Source organism: Salmo salar, chromosome ssa08, assembly GCF_905237065.1.
Source record: "Salmo salar chromosome ssa08, Ssal_v3.1, whole genome shotgun sequence".
Classification (NCBI taxonomy): domain Eukaryota; kingdom Metazoa; phylum Chordata; class Actinopteri; order Salmoniformes; family Salmonidae; genus Salmo; species Salmo salar.
Genome location: NC_059449.1, coordinates 19,017,663 through 19,037,076, shown reverse-complemented (window position 1 = coordinate 19,037,076; position 19,414 = coordinate 19,017,663). Strand labels below are relative to the sequence as shown.

General features: G+C 44.0%; 1 protein-coding gene across 1 annotated transcript in view; it reads right to left on the bottom strand.

Moving 5' to 3' along the window:
• Window positions 1–11,102: 11,102 nt before the first annotated feature.
• The window catches only part of tusc3 (tumor suppressor candidate 3), a 101,365-nt gene continuing 93,053 nt past the window's right edge, over window positions 11,103–19,414 (bottom strand). Inside the window, exons 9-10 of the mRNA XM_045722924.1 lie at window positions 12,148–12,238; window positions 11,103–11,270 (exon numbers count right to left, since the gene is read on the bottom strand). Of these exons, the coding sequence (XP_045578880.1) occupies window positions 11,255–11,270; window positions 12,148–12,238 (107 nt within the window). The 3' untranslated portion in view covers window positions 11,103–11,254. The remainder of the gene's footprint in view (window positions 11,271–12,147; window positions 12,239–19,414) is intronic.

Here is a 19,414-nt window from a genome sequence, read left to right as displayed (position 1 = left end):
AACCCCTCATGGCCATCCATTATTAATGGGATCTGAAGGGGAGCTGGATATTCTTCAGGCTGATGATTCAGTCTTGGTATGCATCCCAAATGGCACCCCGTTCTCAAATTGAGTGCACTACTTTTGACCAGTATGTACATGTATTATATTAAGTAGAATTCTACTGTGAAATCCACCAATTATACCAGAAGAGGAAAATTATATTGGGCTTCATCATACTTAGGTTATGTCCCAACTCACACCCTACTCCCTATTTAGTGCACTACTTTTGACCAGGGCCCATAGGGTTCTAGTCAAAAGTAGTGCACTATAATATATAGGGAATTGGGTGCCATTTGGGACACAGACAATTGAGTAGTTCGGCAGCAAAGTGAGGAAAAACGAGTCAGGGACAGAGTGTAACCTCAGTGCTCTCCATTCCCCAGTACATAACACCTTGATCCAGTCAGGGACAGAGTGTAACCTCAGTGCTCTCCATTCCCCAGTACATAACACCTTGATCCAGTCAGGGACAGAGTGTAACCTCAGTGCTCTCCATTCCCCAGTACATAAAACCCTGGTCCAGTCAGGGACAGAGTGTAACCTCAGTGCTCTCCATTCCCCAGTACATAAAACCCTGGTCCAGTCAGGGACAGTGGAACCTCAGTGCTCTCCATTCCCCAGTACATAAAACCCTGGTCCAGTCAGGGACAGTGGAACCTCAGTACTATCCATTCCCCAGTACATAAAACCCTGGTCCAGTCAGGGACAGAGTGTAACCTCAGTGCTCTCCATTCCCCAGTACATAAAACCCTGGTCCAGTCAGGGACAGAGTGGAACCTCAGTCCTCTCCATTCCCCAGTACATAAAACCATGGTCCAGTCAGGGACAGTGGAACCTCAGTACTATCCATTCCCCAGTACATAAAACCCTGGTCCAGTCAGGGACAGTGGAACCTCAGTACTATCCATTCCCCAGGACTTTAAACCCTGGTCCAGTCAGGGACAGTGGAACCTCAGTACTATCCATTCCCCAGGACTTTAAACCCTGGTCCAGTCAGGGACAGTGGAACCTCAGTACTATCCATTCCCCAGGACTTTAAACCCTGGTCCAGTCAGGGACAGTGGAACCTCAGTACTATCCATTCCCCAGGACTTTAAACCCTGGTCCAGTCAGGGACAGTGGAACCTCAGTACTATCCATTCCCCAGGACTTTAAACCCTGGTCCAGTCAGGGACAGTGGAACCTCAGTACTATCCATTCCCCAGTACATAAAACCCTGGTCCAGTCAGGGACAGTGGAACCTCAGTACTATCCATTCCCCAGGACTTTAAACCCTGGTCCAGTCAGGGACAGTGGAACCTCAGTACTATCCATTCCCCAGGACTTTAAAACCTGGTCCTCCAGCGTCTCTCAGTCAGAAAGTGGCAAACCGTAAATTGACTCTTGACAGTTGTGTGAGGGAATGACTCCTACATCTCTTCCCTGAAAATGTCTCTCCACCACGCTGCTGCTCAGGAGAGGACAGTTAACAGCATACTCAAAAATTAACTCCCTCTCTCCTTCCCTCTCACTCTCTCTCAAAAGAGCCATTTGCTATCAACCAGCTAATTATAAAATGGCCGAGGTGGGGCATGGTGGAGGATAGTACCATACCTGTAGAGGATGTTATTATAAAAAATAAATGAATACATCTCTTCTTCTCTTCTCACCTTCAGTGGCTGCTTTCCAACTCGTTTTTTTACTCCTCGTTGGCTGACTCCCTCCGGTCCCTACCGACATTGCTATTCTCATCACTGTGGTGATATTTTAAACGAATGAAAACAATATGCTTTCTGTCTGGTGTGTATAGATGGAGACAAGATATTCACTATCTAATGAGTCTCAGTGTGGTGAGTTTAATACGTTTTCTAGAGGTTGGTTAGGAAACAAATCCTCTTCCTAATCACAATAGATGGGCTCGGTCACATTAAGGCTTGCAGAGACAGCTATTGTAACACGACAACAAAGAGAAGATTTGAGTAGAATATATTATAGGATGATTATAATAAGGGTTTGTTTTTATGAAGTAACCATGGCGGCGGGGGCAGTGTGTGTTTCTCTATACCACAGTCTGACAGTCATAAGAATACAGTTCAGTAATGTAAAATCACTGTTTCAGTTATGGTTGAAATGCGTGGGTGGGAACTTTGTTGCGTCCCAACTGGGCACACAAAATGGTGGCGCCCCAGCTGACCTCAACCGCCGCTTCCTGGGTTTTTAACCTGCGTCACATGACCAACTGGGCCCAGACCCAGAGGTGGTGGAGACGGTAGTTGGGAGAATGGCAGTGAGTCGTGAGAGAGAGAGAGACACACACAACCCAGCGGGGTGTTAATTACAGCGTACAAAGTGTGTTTTTCCCTCAAAGCCGCATCACTCTCCTCAGAGGGACACTGAGGCTCTGGGTCCGCGTCTTAAACATCCCTTGTTTCGCAGCTCAGCGCTCCGCACCGCGTCTCCGCCCGGTGTACACAGCAATTTATTTTAATGACATCCCACCCTGGGAGATGGTGTTTGTTGCTTTGCTGACGAGGTGGGGTCTGCATATATATATATTGATGTAAACATTTACGGCACGGCTGGCTCTCACAGTGCAGCCACACCTGCAGCTACTGTTATGTTCAAAGACAACTAAAAATAAATGTCTTTTTTTCCCGTGAGTTACACACAAAGGAAGGCGGAAAAAAGTTGTGATTCTCTCGACTCATCTCTGCGGAGAACGAGGCCTTGATTTCCTCTGTAACCGCGCTAACCTCTGACACCGGCTTTCTTCTAAGGTTGTCGGCAGCCGAGCTCGTTGTTAGAGTCAGGTATAAAATAGCCCGTCGCCCCCGGTAACGCCCATGTAACGTCTCCACTGGGCTATTTTTGGTGAACACACCCGACTAAGCACAAGAGCTGTGGTCCCTGCGGCAACGAGGCTGTTGCCGTCTCCGACGCTTCTGGTGGTTAAGGAAGCCTCTCCAAGGATATGGGCTCGAAGACGAAGATGAGGGCTGGATGAAGTTTTCCAGAGGCTCAGTTGGTAGAGCATGGTGTTTGCAATGCCAGGGTTGTGGGTTCGATTCCCACGGGGGGCCAGTACAGAGAAAAAAAAAAAAAATGTATGAAATGTATGCATTCAATACTGTAAGTCGCTCTGGATAAGAGCGTCTGCTAAATGACTAAAATGTAAAAAAAAAAAAATGTAAATGTAAATAAGTTTAACGTCATCTTCCTTGATTAGGTAGGTGGAGGGGCCTTCCCTTGAATTCAATTATTCTGACTTTAAAGGATTTGTTCAACAATAGCATCTTGACTAAAACAGTGGCTCTTTAATGTTGCACAGTACCAGTGGATGGTATCTTAGAGTTAGAGAGGATGTTTTCCCTTCATTAATTAAAGGGCCATTTGATGTTTTGTTTATAGGGGAAAATAGGCTGGTGTTTCACGGAATGATCAAAGCTCGTGTTCTGCCATCTTATTTTGGTTCCTGTTTGAAACTCCAGAGGAGAGCTGTTTGAGTGGTGTCGCGCCCTTCTGGTTCCCCTGGGGATCCGCTTCAGGCAGCGTTTGCTTCCACCTGAGCACTTTAATTAATTAATGAATCTGCACCGATTAAACCGCTAATTGAAAAGTGATGAGTCATGATTGTCTTCTTTACTTTGCCCTGAGAGAGAGCGAGAGAGAGATTGGAGTTGACTGAAAGACAGGCTGGGATGTATCAAATGACTTGTCTTTCCCCCAGGGAGCTACTGTATGTTATTACCACAGCTAGTCAACATCATATCCAGTCAAATAATATTTCTAAATCATTAAAACGTGTGTTTATGCTTGATTAAGCTGGACTGGTTTAATGAACCAATCGAATAGTCTCAAAACGTCAAACCTCGTCCACCAGATAGGCAAAAAAAGTATTTGAAAGATTTCAAACAATATTTGAAGCCAAGTCTGATCATATCATATAATGCCTAGTCAAGAAAATGCACATATCTGTATTAAAAAAGATGAAAATAACTCTCAAAAAAGCTCTATATTGAACATAGTTCATGTTTTCGAACCATCTTTCTAATGCTGAGAGTTAGGTGAGGTGATTGATGTTCTTAACCGAGGCTGCTGTGTTTAAATGGGAGTGCTAGAAAGTTTCTCTCCACTTCTCAGATCAACGTGTGTAATTACAGCCCTAGAAGAAAAAAATATATAGAAAATGCCTGAGCGACTTCAAAAACCCTCCGCCTCAATGCAGCAGAAATAAAAAATACAAAAAAAGTGTGCAATTAAACGTTACTTTTGAAAGTTATATTTAGAGGACATGAGAAGGAAATGCAAATTGTGTTTGTGAGTTATATAATTGCCTTGTTTTTGCTGTTTTTCCTCGACTCCCCTAGAGGATAAAATAAGGATCAAAATAAGATGGCCACTGCACTTGTGTCTGGTAGGAGTTTCCATGGAAATGTGAGTGACCACATATTAAGGTCTTGTCGTCTGTCCTCGGTTGCAACACTCATTAAAGTTCCAAACTGCCTCTGGAAGCAACGTCAGCACAAGAACTGCTTGTCAGGAGCTCCATGAAATGGGTTTCCATGGCTGAGCAACTACACACAAGCCTAAGATCATCATATGCAACGTCAAGCGCTGGCTGGAGAGGTGTAAAGCTCGCCGCCATTGGGCTCTGGAGCAGTGGAAACGCGTTCTGTGGAGTGATGAATCACACTTCACAATCTGCCATTCCGACGGACGAATCTGGTTTTGGTGGATGCCAAGAGAACGCTACCTGCCCAAATGCATAGTGCCAACTGTAAAGTGTGGTGGAAGAGGAATAATGGTCTGGGACTATTTTTCATGATTTGGACTAGGCCCCTTAGTTTCAGTGAAGGGAAATCTTACGCTACAGCATACAATGACATTTTAAACAATTCTGTGCATCTAACTTTGTGGCAACAGTTTAGGAAAGGCCCTTTCCTGTTTCAGCATGACAATGCCCCCATGCACAAAGCGAGGTTCATACAGAAATGGTTTGTCGAGATCGGTGTGGAAGAACTTGACTGACCTCACCTTTGGGATGAATTGGAACGCCGACTGCAAGCCAGGCCTAATCACCCAACATCTGTGCCCGACCTTACTAATACTCTTGTGGCTGAATGGAAGCAAGTCCCCGCAGCAAGTCCAGCATCTAGTGGAAAGCCTTCCCAGAAGAGTGGAGGCTGTTATAGCAGCAAAGGATGGACCAACTCCATATTAATGCCCATGACTTTGGAATGAGATGTTCGACGAACAGGTGTCTACATACTTTTGGTAATGTAGTGTAGGTTACAAAACCTTCTCTGTCATTGGTCACCGATAGATTTCCCAACAGACGTAGTCGTGGAGATGGGTGAATATAAAACCCAGACGCGGGTGAGTAGTTCAAAAAGTAGAAAACTTGTCTTGGAAAAATGCCTTGGTGCCGAATGTTTACAAAGTCCCCATTGAATCTTCACATCTATGTTTTTCTACAGTGTCTGATCCCAGAGGATTAACGGTATCTCACTGACCTGAAATGTAGATCACTCACCCAGACCTCTGCACTGCCCTTTTTTTACAAGGAGCACGTGTGCGCCAAAGTTGGAAAATGTAGGAGCACACAAAGAAATTTAGGAGCACAATGAAAAACATTTGAGATAATAAAGCTAGAATCCTTCATTTTTCTAGGCGCACTGGTGCTCCTAAATAAACATTCCAGGTCGCACAGCTACATATTTAGGTGCATATGTGTGTAAAATGGTCCCACTGGGACCTGAACTGTATCTCATTGACTTGAACTGTATACCAATGTATAACAGTGTACCACTGACCTCTTTTACCGGACATTTCAGCTCACAAACCTGAAGAAAACAACTATTCTTAGATACAGTACATGCAACACTTTAAAAGGGAAATCTGGGATTGGTAAAACATTGTTTTACTTTTAAATGAATGATTTAAATGCTAAACTGATTCTTATAGAATATTACTTATCAATAAACTTAGAAATGCAGCAATGAATTTGAGAGGGTTTCTATTTCTCCAGCCCTATCCCTCATCTGATTACCAGAAAAAAGTGATGGGGTAACCGCTTTGTTGTTGCTTGAATTCCAGATTGCCCTTTTAAAGTAGGTACCAGCAGACCTAACATCTAGCAGCACTGCAATATGCTGTAAAACCTACGGTGATGATCTTCTAAGAAGGAGTAACTAGCACAGCAGGGCTATGATTACCACTCACAAGCTGGGCTGCTTTGGTTCTGACTCAAATCTGGTTTTCCTCAGGCATTAAGTGGAGAACTGACACCCTAGTCTGTGTGACTGACAGCGAAACTGACAGAACCGTCTTGCTTCGTTTACGTCATTGACGGTCCCTCATTATACAGTACTGACAGAGAGAGAGGGAGGAGGGAGGAGAGAGAGGAGAGAGAGGCCGTGTCCAAATAACCATACTAAATAGTATGACTTTGGGGTATGCAAAAATGTTAATGTTTTATAGTATGTGAAACTTTAAAAAAATAAGTATGCTTTAAATGCCAGGATGTCATACTCTTTTCGGCTTATCATCAAGTAGAATTCACTGCACACGATTTAGGAATCGTCTTTTCACATCTACGTTTTTTTTTTTTTTACAACAGCTAATAAAATTAGAGTAGGGGACGCACTTCACAAAAATGAACAAATGGCGGCGAACAAGCGCCATTGCCTTGATTTGATTTGTTGATTTGTTGCTTACTGCATTCGTTCTCACTAAACAGAACATTCTAAATAGTATGTAGTACGATTAGTACACAGCAGGCAGTTTTAATAAGTAGTAGGCAAGACAGATTTGGGACACGGCCGGGGGGGGGGGAGTGAGAGAGAGAAAGAGGCAGATAAATGAACAAAAGATGAAAAAACAGATTTCAGGTGGATGTTGATAATGTCCGCTGACAGACAGTCAGTCCTACGACAGATGGTGGTATTCCTTCTCATGTAACGTGGACGCTTTGATTAGATGTTTGTTTGGCCGCTAACTTGGCATCGTCCTGCCGTCCTGATGCAATGCAACACCAACCAGAACAGGAACAAGAGAAAACATCAACAACAACAGTGAAATGCTAATAATGAGTTGTGGAGACTGGAAGTCCCTTATGTTGGAGCTGGACTGTGTTTGGACTTGACAGAAAACTCAGCTGAAAACTTTGGAGAGGAGTTGGGGTATATCTACACAGAGCATGGAGAGGAGTTGGGGTATATCTACACAGAGCATGGAGAGGAGTTGGGGTATATCTACACAGAGCATGGAGAGGAGTTGGGGTATATCTACACAGTTCATGGAGAGGAGTTGGGGTATATCTACACAGTTCATGGAGAGGAGTTGGGGTATATCTACACAGAGCATGGAGAGGAGTTGGGGTATATCTACACAGTTCATGGAGAGGAGTTGGGGTATATCTACACAGTTCATGGAGAGGAGTTGGGGTATATCTACACAGAGCATGGAGAGGAGTTGGGGTATATCTACACAGTTCATGGAGAGGAGTTGGGGTATATCTACACAGAGCATGGAGAGGAGTTGGGGTATATCTACACAGAGCATGGAGAGGAGTTGGGGTATATCTACACAGTTCATGGAGAGGAGTTGGGGTATATCTACACAGTTCATGGAGAGGAGTTGAGGTATATCTACACAGAGCATGGAGAGGAGTTGAGGTACATCTACACAGTTCATGGAGAGGAGTTGAAGTATATCTACACAGTTCATGGAGAGGAGTTGAGGTATATCTACACAGTTCATGGAGAGGAGTTGAGGTATATCTACACAGTTCATGGAGAGGAGTTGAAGTATATCTACACAGTGCATGGAGAGGAGTTGAGGTATATCTACACAGTTCATGGAGAGGAGTTGGGCTATATCTACACAGTTCATGGAGAGGAGTTGGGGTATATCTACACAGAGCATGGAGAGGAGTTGGGGTATATCTACACAGTTCATGGAGAGGAGTTGAGGTATATCTACACAGAGCATGGAGAGGAGTTGGGGTATATCTACACAGTTCATGGAGAGGAGTTGGGGTATATCTACACAGTTCATGGAGAGGAGTTGAGGTGTATCTACACAGTGCATGGAGAGGAGTTGGGGTATATCTACACAGTTCATGGAGAGGAGTTGGGGTATATCTACACAGTGCATGGAGAGGAGTTGGGGTATATCTACACAGTTCATGGAGAGGAGTTGGGGTATATCTACACAGTTCATGGAGAGGAGTTGGGGTATATCTATACAGAGCATGGAGAGGAGTTGAGGTATATCTACACAGTGCATGGAGAGGAGTTGGGGTATATCTACACAGTGCATTCGGAAAGTATTCAGACCCCTTGACTTTTTCCACATTTTGCTACTTTACAGCCTTATTCAAAAATAGATTAAATACATTTTTTTCCTCATCAATCTACACACAATACCCCACAATGTTAATGACAGAGCGAAAACAGGTTTTTAGAAATGCTTGCAAATGTATTACAAATTTAAAACAGAAATACCTTATTTACATAAGTATTCAGACCATTTGCTATGAGACTCGAAATTGAGCTCAGGTGCATCCTGTTTCCATTGATCATCCTTGAGATGTTTCTACAACTTGATTGGAGTCCACCTGTGGTAAATTATATTGATTGGACATGATTTGGAAAAGCACACACCTGTCTATATAAGATCCCACAGGTGACAATGCATTTCAGAGCAAAAACCAAGCCATGAGGTCAAAGGAATTGTCTGTAGAGCTCCGAGACAGGATCGAGGCACAGATCTGGGGAAGGGTACCAAAAGATTTCTGCAGCATTGAAGGTCCCCAAGAACACAGTGGCCTCCATCATTCTTAAAAATTGAAGAAGTTTGGAACCACCAAAACTCTGCCGAGAGCTGGCCGCAAGGCCAAACTGAGCAATCGAGGGACAAGGGCCTTGGTCAGGGAGGTGACCAAGAACCCCCTTTGGTCACTCTGACAAAGCTCCAGAGTTCCTCTGTGGAGATGGGAGAACCTTGCAGAAGGACAACCATCTCTACAGCACTCTACCAATCAGACCTTAACGGTAGAGTGGCCAGACGGAAGCCACTCCTCAGTAAAAGGCATATGACAGCCTGCTTGGAGTTTGCCAAAAGGCATCTAAAGGACTCTCAGACCATGAGAAACAAGATTCTCTGGTCTGATGAAACCAAGATTGCACTCTTTGGGCTGAATGCCAAGCGTCACGTCTGGAGGAAACCTGGCACCATCCCTACGGTGAAGCATGGTGGTGGAAGCATCATTCTGTGGGGATGATTTTCAGCGGCAGGGACTGGGAGACTAGTCAGGAGCGAGGGAAAGATGAAAAGAGCAAAGTACAGAGAGATCCTTGATGACAACCTGCTACAGAGCGCTCAGGACCTCAGACTGGGCTGAAGGTTCACCTTTCAACAGGACAACGACCCTAAGCACACAGCCAAGACGCTCCACATCCAACCTGAAGAGCTTGAGAGGATCTGCAGAGAATGTGAGAAACTCCCCAAATACAGTTTTGCCAAGCTTTTAGCATCATACCTAAGAAGACTCGAGGCTGTAATCACTACCAAAGGTGCTTCAACAAAGTACTGAATAAAAGGTCTGAATACGTATGTAAATGTGATATTTCATTATATTTTTGGGGTAAAAATGTCTAAAACTGTTTTTGCTTTTTCATTATGGGGTATTGTGTGTAGATTGATAAGGGGAAAAAAATGATTTAATCAATTTTAGAATAAGGCTGTAACAAAATGTGGAAAAAGTCAAGGGGTCTGAATACTTTCCGAATGCACTGTATGTACCTATCTACCTCAATTACCGCGTACCCCTGCACATTGACTCGGTACTGGTACCCTGTATCACAGTAGGCTGGACCTTCATTGGGGAGGACAGGCTCATGGTAACGGCTGGAGGGGAATGGTATCAAATACATGGTTTCCATGTGTTTGATGCCATTCCATTTGCTCTGTTACGGCCATTACTATGATACGTCCCTCCCTCAGCAGCCTCCTTTGCCGTGAATATAGCCAAGTTATCATTACTCGTGTATGTATTGCTCGTTATTATTTTGGGTTTTTCTCTCTGTATTGTTGGGTGAGAGCCCGTAAGTAAGCATTTCACTGTTAGTCTACACCTGTTGTTTACGAAGCATGGGACAAATAACATGTGATTTGATGTTGATGTGGTACTGTTGTAATATTGACTGTATCACTGCATACTCTATAACTACTAGTGATGCTGCACCAGTGGAGGCTGCTGAGGGGAGGACGGCTCATAGTAATGGCTGGAACGGAGTCAATGGAATGGCATCCAACATGTGGTTTTCCAGACCTTATTATGAGCCGTCCTCCCCTCAGTAGCCTCCAGTGCTGCAGCTCTACTGTCTAGATCAGTTGATGAGAGAGAAACACACACACCTTCTACATCACCACGCTTACTTACGTTCATTCTTCAGTCATCGGCTGCAGCTGATTCTCTCTCACACACACACACACACACACACACACACACACACACACACACCTACCTAACCTTCTGTCTCTCTACATCCTTTTCTCTTTCCTCTTCTCCTCAGCATGTCTCTCTCTTTCCTCTTCTTCTCAGCATCTCTCTCTTCTCCTCAGCATGTCCCTCTCTCTTTCCTCTTCTCAGCATCTCTCTCTCTCTCCCTCTCTTTCCTCTTCTCAGCATCTCTCTCTTTCCTCTTCTCCAGTTCTCCTCAGCATGTCCCTCTCTCTTTCCTCTTCTCAGCATCTCTCTCTCTCCCTCTCTTTCCTCTTCTCAGCATCTCTCTCTTTCCTCTTCTCCAGTTCTCCTCAGCATGTCTCTCTCGCTCTCTCTTTCCTCTTCTCCTCAGCATCTATCTCTCTCTCTTTCCTCAGCATCTCTCTCTTTCCTCTTCTCCAGTTCTCCTCAGCATGTCTCTCTTTCCTCTTCTCCTGTCCTCTGTCTCTCTCTCTGTCATTTGGTCAGACACTGTCAAATAAAACACATTCAGACCCTCAAGAGCTCAACTCCTTCAGAACAGGTGTGTGTGATAACTGTACAAATCAAATAGGTAGGAGTGTCTCTTTTCTCAGTTTGTCACATTATCATTTATTAAGTAGATTGAATACAGCAGTTGAAATGACCCCTCCAGTCCCATGCACCCTGTCCCCGTGTCTGCAGCCTCTCAGCTAGCAGCATCAAGTAGCCTCTTCACCCTTCACTCTGAAGACGGCACCTCACTCACTTTATAAGGAAGCTGAAAGAGACAGAGAGACAGCGTGTGATTACAGAGCGCTCGCCAGTTAGTGTGCGACAAAGTCAACTGCGATCTGACTGTATTAAGTGTCGTTCAGTAGATTTCATTGCGATCTGACTGTATTAAGTGTCGTTCAGTAGATTTCATTGCGATCTGACTGTATTAAGTGTCGTTCAGTAGATTTCATTGCGATCTGACTGTATTAAGTGTCGTTCAGTAGATTTCATTGCGATCTGACTGTATTAAGTGTCGTTCAGAAGTTCTCTCGGACTGCGTGCTGCTAACTGTTGTTTGATGATTAATGTTGTTACTTGAAGGCATCTATATTCTGATAGCTGGAGAATCTGGATCTGTCCTAAATGGTTCCCTACTAGATCTCGACGGGTCCTGGACAAAAGTAGTGCTCATAAAAGAAAAAAGGGCACTATTTGGGGCGAAGCCGTTGATTCGAGCCGAGGCTGACAAAATCCTTTACTTAGCTTCTTTTTTGGGATAAAGCATCTGACGACTCATCTGACGACTCATCTGACGAAGTTCCAAAGTGGGTGAAGTTGACTTCCAGGTGCAGTTTGGGTTGGCTCGGTTAGAAAAAATGCAACACTGGGATGTTCTGGGTGAAAAGTGTCTGGATGTGTTCCATGTTAGAGGGTGGATGGTGTGAACTTAGCCACCCCTGATTCAATGTAGATCCCCTGGAGACCTGGAGTGAAGTACTCTATTCATTCACTATGTAGGGCCAGGAGTTTATCCAGACCACCTCACCTGAAAAACTCTGGGCACAGACGTTTTCCTGGTTAAGTCACGTGTCCAGGAAAACTCCTGGCCCTAATTGTGTGAATGACCTTGGTAAATGGTGAAGTCCAGGTGTGTGTGTTACCTGTAGGGGTAGCCGTGGTACTTGGACCTGAAGATGGACAGCAGGAAGCTGAAGAAGAACACAACCAGGCCCAGTCCCACCAGGCAGATAACTGAAACACACAGCACAACATTACACACACACACAGCACAACATCACACACACACACACACTATCGCTCCCACACAGCACAACATAACAAACACACTACCACACACACAGTCCCACCAGGCAGATAACTGAAACACACCAGCACAACATTACACACACACACAGCACAACATCACACACACACACACTATCGCTCCCACACAGCACAACATAACAAACACACTACCACACACACAGTCCCACCAGGCAGATAACTGAAACACACAGCACAACATTACAAACACACACACACTACCCCTCACAAGCGCACACACACACACACACACACACACACACACACACACACACACACACACACACACACACACACGTGTGTTCGCCCCTTTAGTATGCTAACGAGGCAATTTATAGTTATTTTGGGACGGTTAAAACACCTCAATGACAAAAGATGACTGGACTGTTAAAATCACCTCAATGACAAAAGATGAGAATGATATGCTCTCTCTCCCTCGGCCATATTCCCCACTGCAGTATGTTGTCTGGTAGTATAACTAGCTAGAAGACAGTGGTAAGTGTAAAGGGTGTGTGGAGGGCCTATTGAATGGATCTGATGTCAGCACTGAGATCCTTCAACAGTCCTCTACTTAGCTATGGGCTGAAGCCAGGGCTGAGAGGAACTAATGTCCATGTCAAATTGTAATGTAAGCTCTTCATAATCATCACTAAGGCTTATATTCTGACGTTTACCAGCCTGTGGTTTTTACAATCATATCATAGATTTTTTTTTAAATAACGTGTTTCTATGAAAATTAGTCACTACGGCATCGTCCCAAACATTACGTTTGACCAAGGCCCAAAGGGAGGGAACAGGGTGCCATTTGGGACTCATGCTGTGTGAGTCTAATGCAATGTGAATGATGGGTATTTCTGCTGATTTAACGGCCCGACAGTTCTAGCTGAGAGACAAACTTAAAAAGGGGCTTGTTTTCTCCATGTGCTGTCGGTCGAAACGTTGCAGACGGATGAAGGACTGCCACTGGACATGTTTCAAACACCTTGTTTTGCATTTTAATTACCGCTATCTCAAGGATAACTGCTTTTGTACATCCATGTGTGTGTGTGTGTACATGCATGTGTGTGTGTGTGTGTGTGTGTGTTTGTCCGGTCTCAGTAGAACTACAACAGTGGGCCTCTGAAGCTCTGTATTAATCATGTTTACATTACACTCCAGCACACACACACACACACACACACACACACACACACACACACACACACACAATGTGGGGGTCAGGGTTCATCTCTCTGGTGTTAATTAAAGGAACAGTGGACTGAGTGCCGGCCTCTTCACATCTGCCAGACTTAATGGACAGTTATGCAAATATCCATCATGCTTATACAAATGATAATGTCATGTCATTATGTATGCAGCATGTGGGTTCCACTGGAACTACCTCAGTGAGTCTAGTGGACTGGAAGGGGAAGGGGCTGTTGTGTGTGTGTGTGTGTGTGTGTGTGTGTGTGTGTGTGTGTGTGTGTGTGTGTGTGCGGAGTGGGGGGGTGGGGGGGATGACTCAGTCATAAAACATTAGCTGGGGGAACATGCCTTGGTACCTCTGTACCTCCCCCTGCTGTGAGGACAAGACCCCCTACACACACACGGACACACACAGAGTGGGAGAAGAGAGGAGCAGGGGAAGGAGGAGAGAGGAGCAGGGGAAGGAGGAGAGAGGAGCAAGGGAGGGAAGAGAGAGGAGCAGGGGAAGGAAGCAGGGAAAAAGGTGGAGAGAGGAGCAAGGGAAGGACGAGAGAGGGGAAGGAGGAGAGAGGAGCAGGGGAAGGATAAGGAGAGATGAGCAGGGGAAGGATGAGGAGAGAGGAGCAGGGGTAGGAGGAGGAGAGAGGAGCAGGGGAAGGAGGAGGAGAGAGGAGCAGGGGAAGGATGAGGAAAGGAGCAGGGGAAGGATGAGGAGAGGAGCAGGGGAAGGAGGAGAGAGGAGCATGGGGAAGGAGGAGAGAGGAGCAGGGGAAGGAGGAGAGAGAAGCAGGGGCAGGAGGAGAGAAGAGCAGGGGAAGGAAGAGAGAGGAGTAGAGGTCGACCGATTAATCGGAATGGCCGATTAATTAGGGCCGATTTCACTTTTTTTTTAACCTTTATTTAACTAGGCAAGTCAGTTAAGAACACATTCTTATTTTCAATGACGGCCTAGGAACGGTGGGTTAACTGCCTTGTTAAGGGGCAGAACAACAGATTTTTACCTTGTCAGCTCGGGGATTCAGTCTTGCAACCTTACGGTTAACTAGTCCAACGCTCTAACCACTTGCTTTACATTGCACTCCACGAGGAGCCTGCCTGTTACGCGAATGCAGTAAGAAGCCAAGGTAAGTTGCTAGCTAGCATGAAACTTATCTTATAAAAAACAATCAATCAATCATAATCACTAGTTAACTACACATGGTTGATGATATTACTAGTTTATCTAGCCTGTCCTGCATTGCATATAATCACTTAGGTACACATTGATCCAACTTGTACCTAACCATAAACATCAATGCCTTTCTTAAAATCAATACACAAGTATATATTTTTAAACCTGCATATTTAGTTAATATTGCCTGCTAACATGAATTTCTTTTAACTAGGGAAAATGCGTCACTTCTCTTGCAACAGAGTCAGGGTATATGCAGCAGTTTGGGCCGCCTGGCTCGTTGCGAACTGCGAAGACTATTTCTTCCTAACAAAGACAGCCGACTTCGCCAAACGTGGGATGATTTAACAAAAGCGCATTTGCGAAAAAAGCACAATCGTTGCACGACTGTACCTAACCATAAACATCAATGCCTTAAAATCAATACACAGAAGTATATATTTTTAAACCTGCACATTTAGCTAAAAGAAATCCAGGTTAGCAGGCAATATTAACCAGGTGAAATTGTGTCACTTCTCTTGCATCAGGGTATATGCAACAGTTTGGGCCGCCTGCCTCGTTGCGAACTAATTTGCCTGAATTTTACGTAATTATGACATAACATTGAAGGTTGTGCAATGTAACAGGAATATTTAGACTTAGGGATGCGTTCCGTATTTCACTGAAAGGAAAAACGTTTTGCTTTCGAGATGATCGTTTCCGGATTCGACCATATTAATCACCTAAGGCTCGTATTTCTGTGTGTTTATTATATTATAATTAAGTCTATGATTTGATAGAGCAGTCTGACTGAGCGGTGGTAGGCACCAGCAGGCTCGTAAGCATTCATTCAAACAGCACTTTCGTGCGTTTTGCCAGCAGCTCTTCGCTGTGCTTCAAGCATTGAGCTGTTTATGACTTCAAGCCTATCAACTCCCAAGATTAGGCTGGTGTAACCGATGTGAAATGGCTAGCTAGTTAGCGGGATGCGTGCTAATAGCGTTTCAAACGTCACTCGCTCTGAGACTTGGAGTAGTTGTTCCCCTTGCTCTGCATGGGTAACGCTGCTTCGAGGATGGCTGTTGTCGATGTGTTCCTGGTTCGAGCCCAGGTAGGAGCGAGGAAAGGGACGGAAGCTATACTGTTACACTGGCAATACTAAAGTGCCTATAAGAACATCCAATAGTCAAAGGTATATGAAATACAAATCGTATAGAGAGAAATATTCCTATAATAACTACAACCTAAAACTTCTTACCTGGGAATATTGAAGACTCATGTTAAAAGGAACCACCAGCTTTCATATGTTCTCATGTTCTGAGCAAGGAACTTAAACATTAGCTTTCTTACATGGCACATATTGCACTTTTACTTTCTTTTACTTTCTTCTCCAACACTTTGTTGTTTCATTATTTATTTGAGGTTAAATTGATTTTATTGATGTATTATATTAAGTTAAAATAAGTGTTCATTCAGTATTGTTGTAATTGTCATTATTACAAACAAATAAATAAATTAAAAAATCTGCAGATTAATCGGCATCGGCTTTTTTTGGTCCTCCAATAATCGGTATCGCCGCTGAAAAATCATAATCTGTCGACCTCTAGAGAGGAGTAGGGGAAGTAGGAGAGGAGAGAGAAGAAATGGGGGAGAGAGAGAAGAAATGAGGAGAGAGAAGAAATGAGGAGGAGTGTTTGTGTATACATGTGTGTATGCCTCATGTGGGAGATGAAAAATGTTGACATTGGCAACAGTACAGTGTTGAGACGAATGTGCTTTGTATTGTTCACCATGTTATTGCCCTGTACACTGGTTTACATATTTCTCCAAGCAATACAGCATTTTTGGAATATCCTGAAATGCTCTACTGTACTGTTAATAGCAGAGAGAAATGACTTCTGGTATTGAAGAACACCTATCTGGTCCTCGCCTTGTTCACACCGTGGTGGTTTCTAAATAGGAGAGTGGAATCTCACTCCTTTGAAGTATGCATTGACTGAGGTGATATAATTGAATGAGAGAGGACAGAGAGACACACAGAGAGAGAGAGAGAGAGGGAACGAGAGAGAGACAGAGAAATAAAGAAGAACAGAGAGAGAGGGATAGAGAGAGAGACAGAAGGACAGAGAGAGAGACAGAGAGCAAGACAGAGAGAGAGAGACAGAGACTGAAATTTAATTGAGAGAGAGGAGAGAGAGATGAGAGAGAGAGGAGACAGAGAGGAGACAGAGCGAAAGAGAGAGAGACAGAGAGAGAGAGGAGAGAGAGGAGACAGAGAGAGAAAGAGAGAGAGGAGAGACAGAGAGGAGACAGAGAGAGAGGAGAGAAAGAGAGAGAGAGAGGAGACAGAGAGAAAGAGAGAGAGGAGACAGAGAGAGAAAGAGAGAGACAGAGAGAGAGAGAGAGAGAGGAGACAGAGAGGAGACAGAGAGAGGGGAGACAGAGAGAGGGGAGACAGAGAGAGGGGAGACAGAGAGAGGGGAGACAGAGAGAGGAGAGAGACAGAGAGAGGAGAGACAGAGAGAGAGAGTGGGATAAGTGGTGAGACAGGGTGTGGTGACACCAGGATATTGTGTGGGTGACTCATTAAGTGTGTGTTATTGCTCATTCTCATGGACCTGTTGGCATAATGTGTGTGACTGTGTGTTTTCACTGGGAGATGTGTGTAGCTCCAGTTTGAGGCTGATTCATTTAAATGTAATTACAATTGTGTGAGCTTGCATGTGACTATGTGACTGAACAGCAGTTAGTGTCAGTCTGTGTGACTGAACAGTAGTTAGTGTCAGCCTGTATGACTATGTGATTGAACAGTAGTTAGTGACAGTGTGTGACTATGTGATTGAACAGTAGTTAGTGACAGTGTGTGACTATGTGATTGAACAGTAGTTAGTGACAGTGTGTGTCTATGTGATTGAACAGTAGTTAGTGACAGTGTGTGACTATGTGATTGAACAGTAGTTAGTGTCAGCCTGTGTGACTATGTGATTGAACAGTAGTTAGTATCAGTGTGTGACTATGTGATTGAACAGTAGTTAGTGTCAGCCTGTATGACTATGTGATTGAACAGTAGTTAGTATCAGTGTATGACTATGTGATTGAACAGTACTTAGTATCAGTGTGTGACTATGTGATTGAACAGTACTTAGTATCAGTGTGTGACTATGTGATTGAACAGTAGTTAGTGACAGTGTGTCAGCCTGTATGACTATGTGATTGAACAGTAGTTAGTATCAGTGTATGACTATGTGATTGAACAGTAGTTAGTGACAGTGTGTGACTATGTGATTGAACAGTAGTTAGTATCAGTGTGTGACTATGTGATTGAACAGTAGTTAGTGACAGTGTGTGACTATGTGATTGAACAGTAGTTAGTAACAGTGTGTGACTATGTGATTGAACAGTAGTTAGTGTCAGCCTGTGTGACTATGTGATTGAACAGTAGTTAGTGTCAGCCTGTGTGACTATGTGATTGAACAGTAGTTAGTGTCAGCCTGTGTGACTATGTGATTGAACAGTAGTTAGTGACAGTGTGTGACTATGTGATTGAACAGTAGTTAGTGACAGTGTGTGTCTATGTGATTGAACAGTAGTTAGTGTCAGCCTGTATGACTATGTGATTGAACAGTAGTTAGTGACAGTGTGTGACTATGTGATTGAACAGTAGTTAGTGACAGTGTGTGACTATGTGATTGAACAGTAGTTAGTGTCAGCCTTTATGACTATGTGATTGAACAGTAGTTAGTGACAGTGTGTGACTATGTGATTGAACAGTAGTTAGTGACAGTGTGTCAGCCTGTATGACTATGTGATTGAACAGTAGTTAGTATCAGTGTATGACTATGTGATTGAACAGTAGTTAGTATCAGTGTGTGACTATGTGATTGAACAGTAGTTAGTGACAGTGTGTGACTATGTGATTGAACAGTAGTTAGTGTCAGCCTGTGTGACTATGTGATTGAACAGTAGTTAGTGACAGTGTGTGACTATGTGATTGAACAGTAGTTAGTGTCAGCCTGTGTGACTATGTGATTGAACAGTAGTTAGTGTCAGCCTGTGTGACTATGTGATTGAACAGTAGTTAGTGACAGTGTGTGACTATGTGATTGAACAGTAGTTAGTGACAGTGTGTGTCTATGTGATTGAACAGTAGTTAGTGTCAGCCTGTATGACTATGTGATTGAACAGTAGTTAGTGACAGTGTGTGACTATGTGATTGAACAGTAGTTAGTGACAGTGTGTGACTATGTGATTGAACAGTAGTTAGTGACAGTGTGTGTCTATGTGATTGAACAGTAGTTAGTGACAGTGTGTGACTATGTGATTGAACAGTAGTTAGTGACAGTGTGTGACTATGTGATTGAACAGTAGTTAGTGTCAGCCTGTGTGACTATGTGATTGAACAATAGTTAGTGACAGTGTGTGACTATGTGATTGAACAGTAGTTAGTGTCAGCCTGTATGACTATGTGATTGAACAGTAGTTAGTGACAGTGTGTGACTATGTGATTGAACAGTAGTCTCATTAGGGTGGGCTCCAGTGCTGCTGATCCTGTTATGGCGGTGGCCTTCGTCAGGCTGGGGTTAACTGGGTTTGATGGAGCCTCCATTAGCTTTCATTTCACCCAGCAGCTGCCACTGTTTTCACTGTGCGTGTGTGTGTTTTCACTGAGCCGCTGCAAGTTGATCAGCCACCGCAATCACACACACATGCTAACAATGGTGGAAGGGTGTGTGTGTGTGGCATGCATATTAACACAACATCCGGTTATT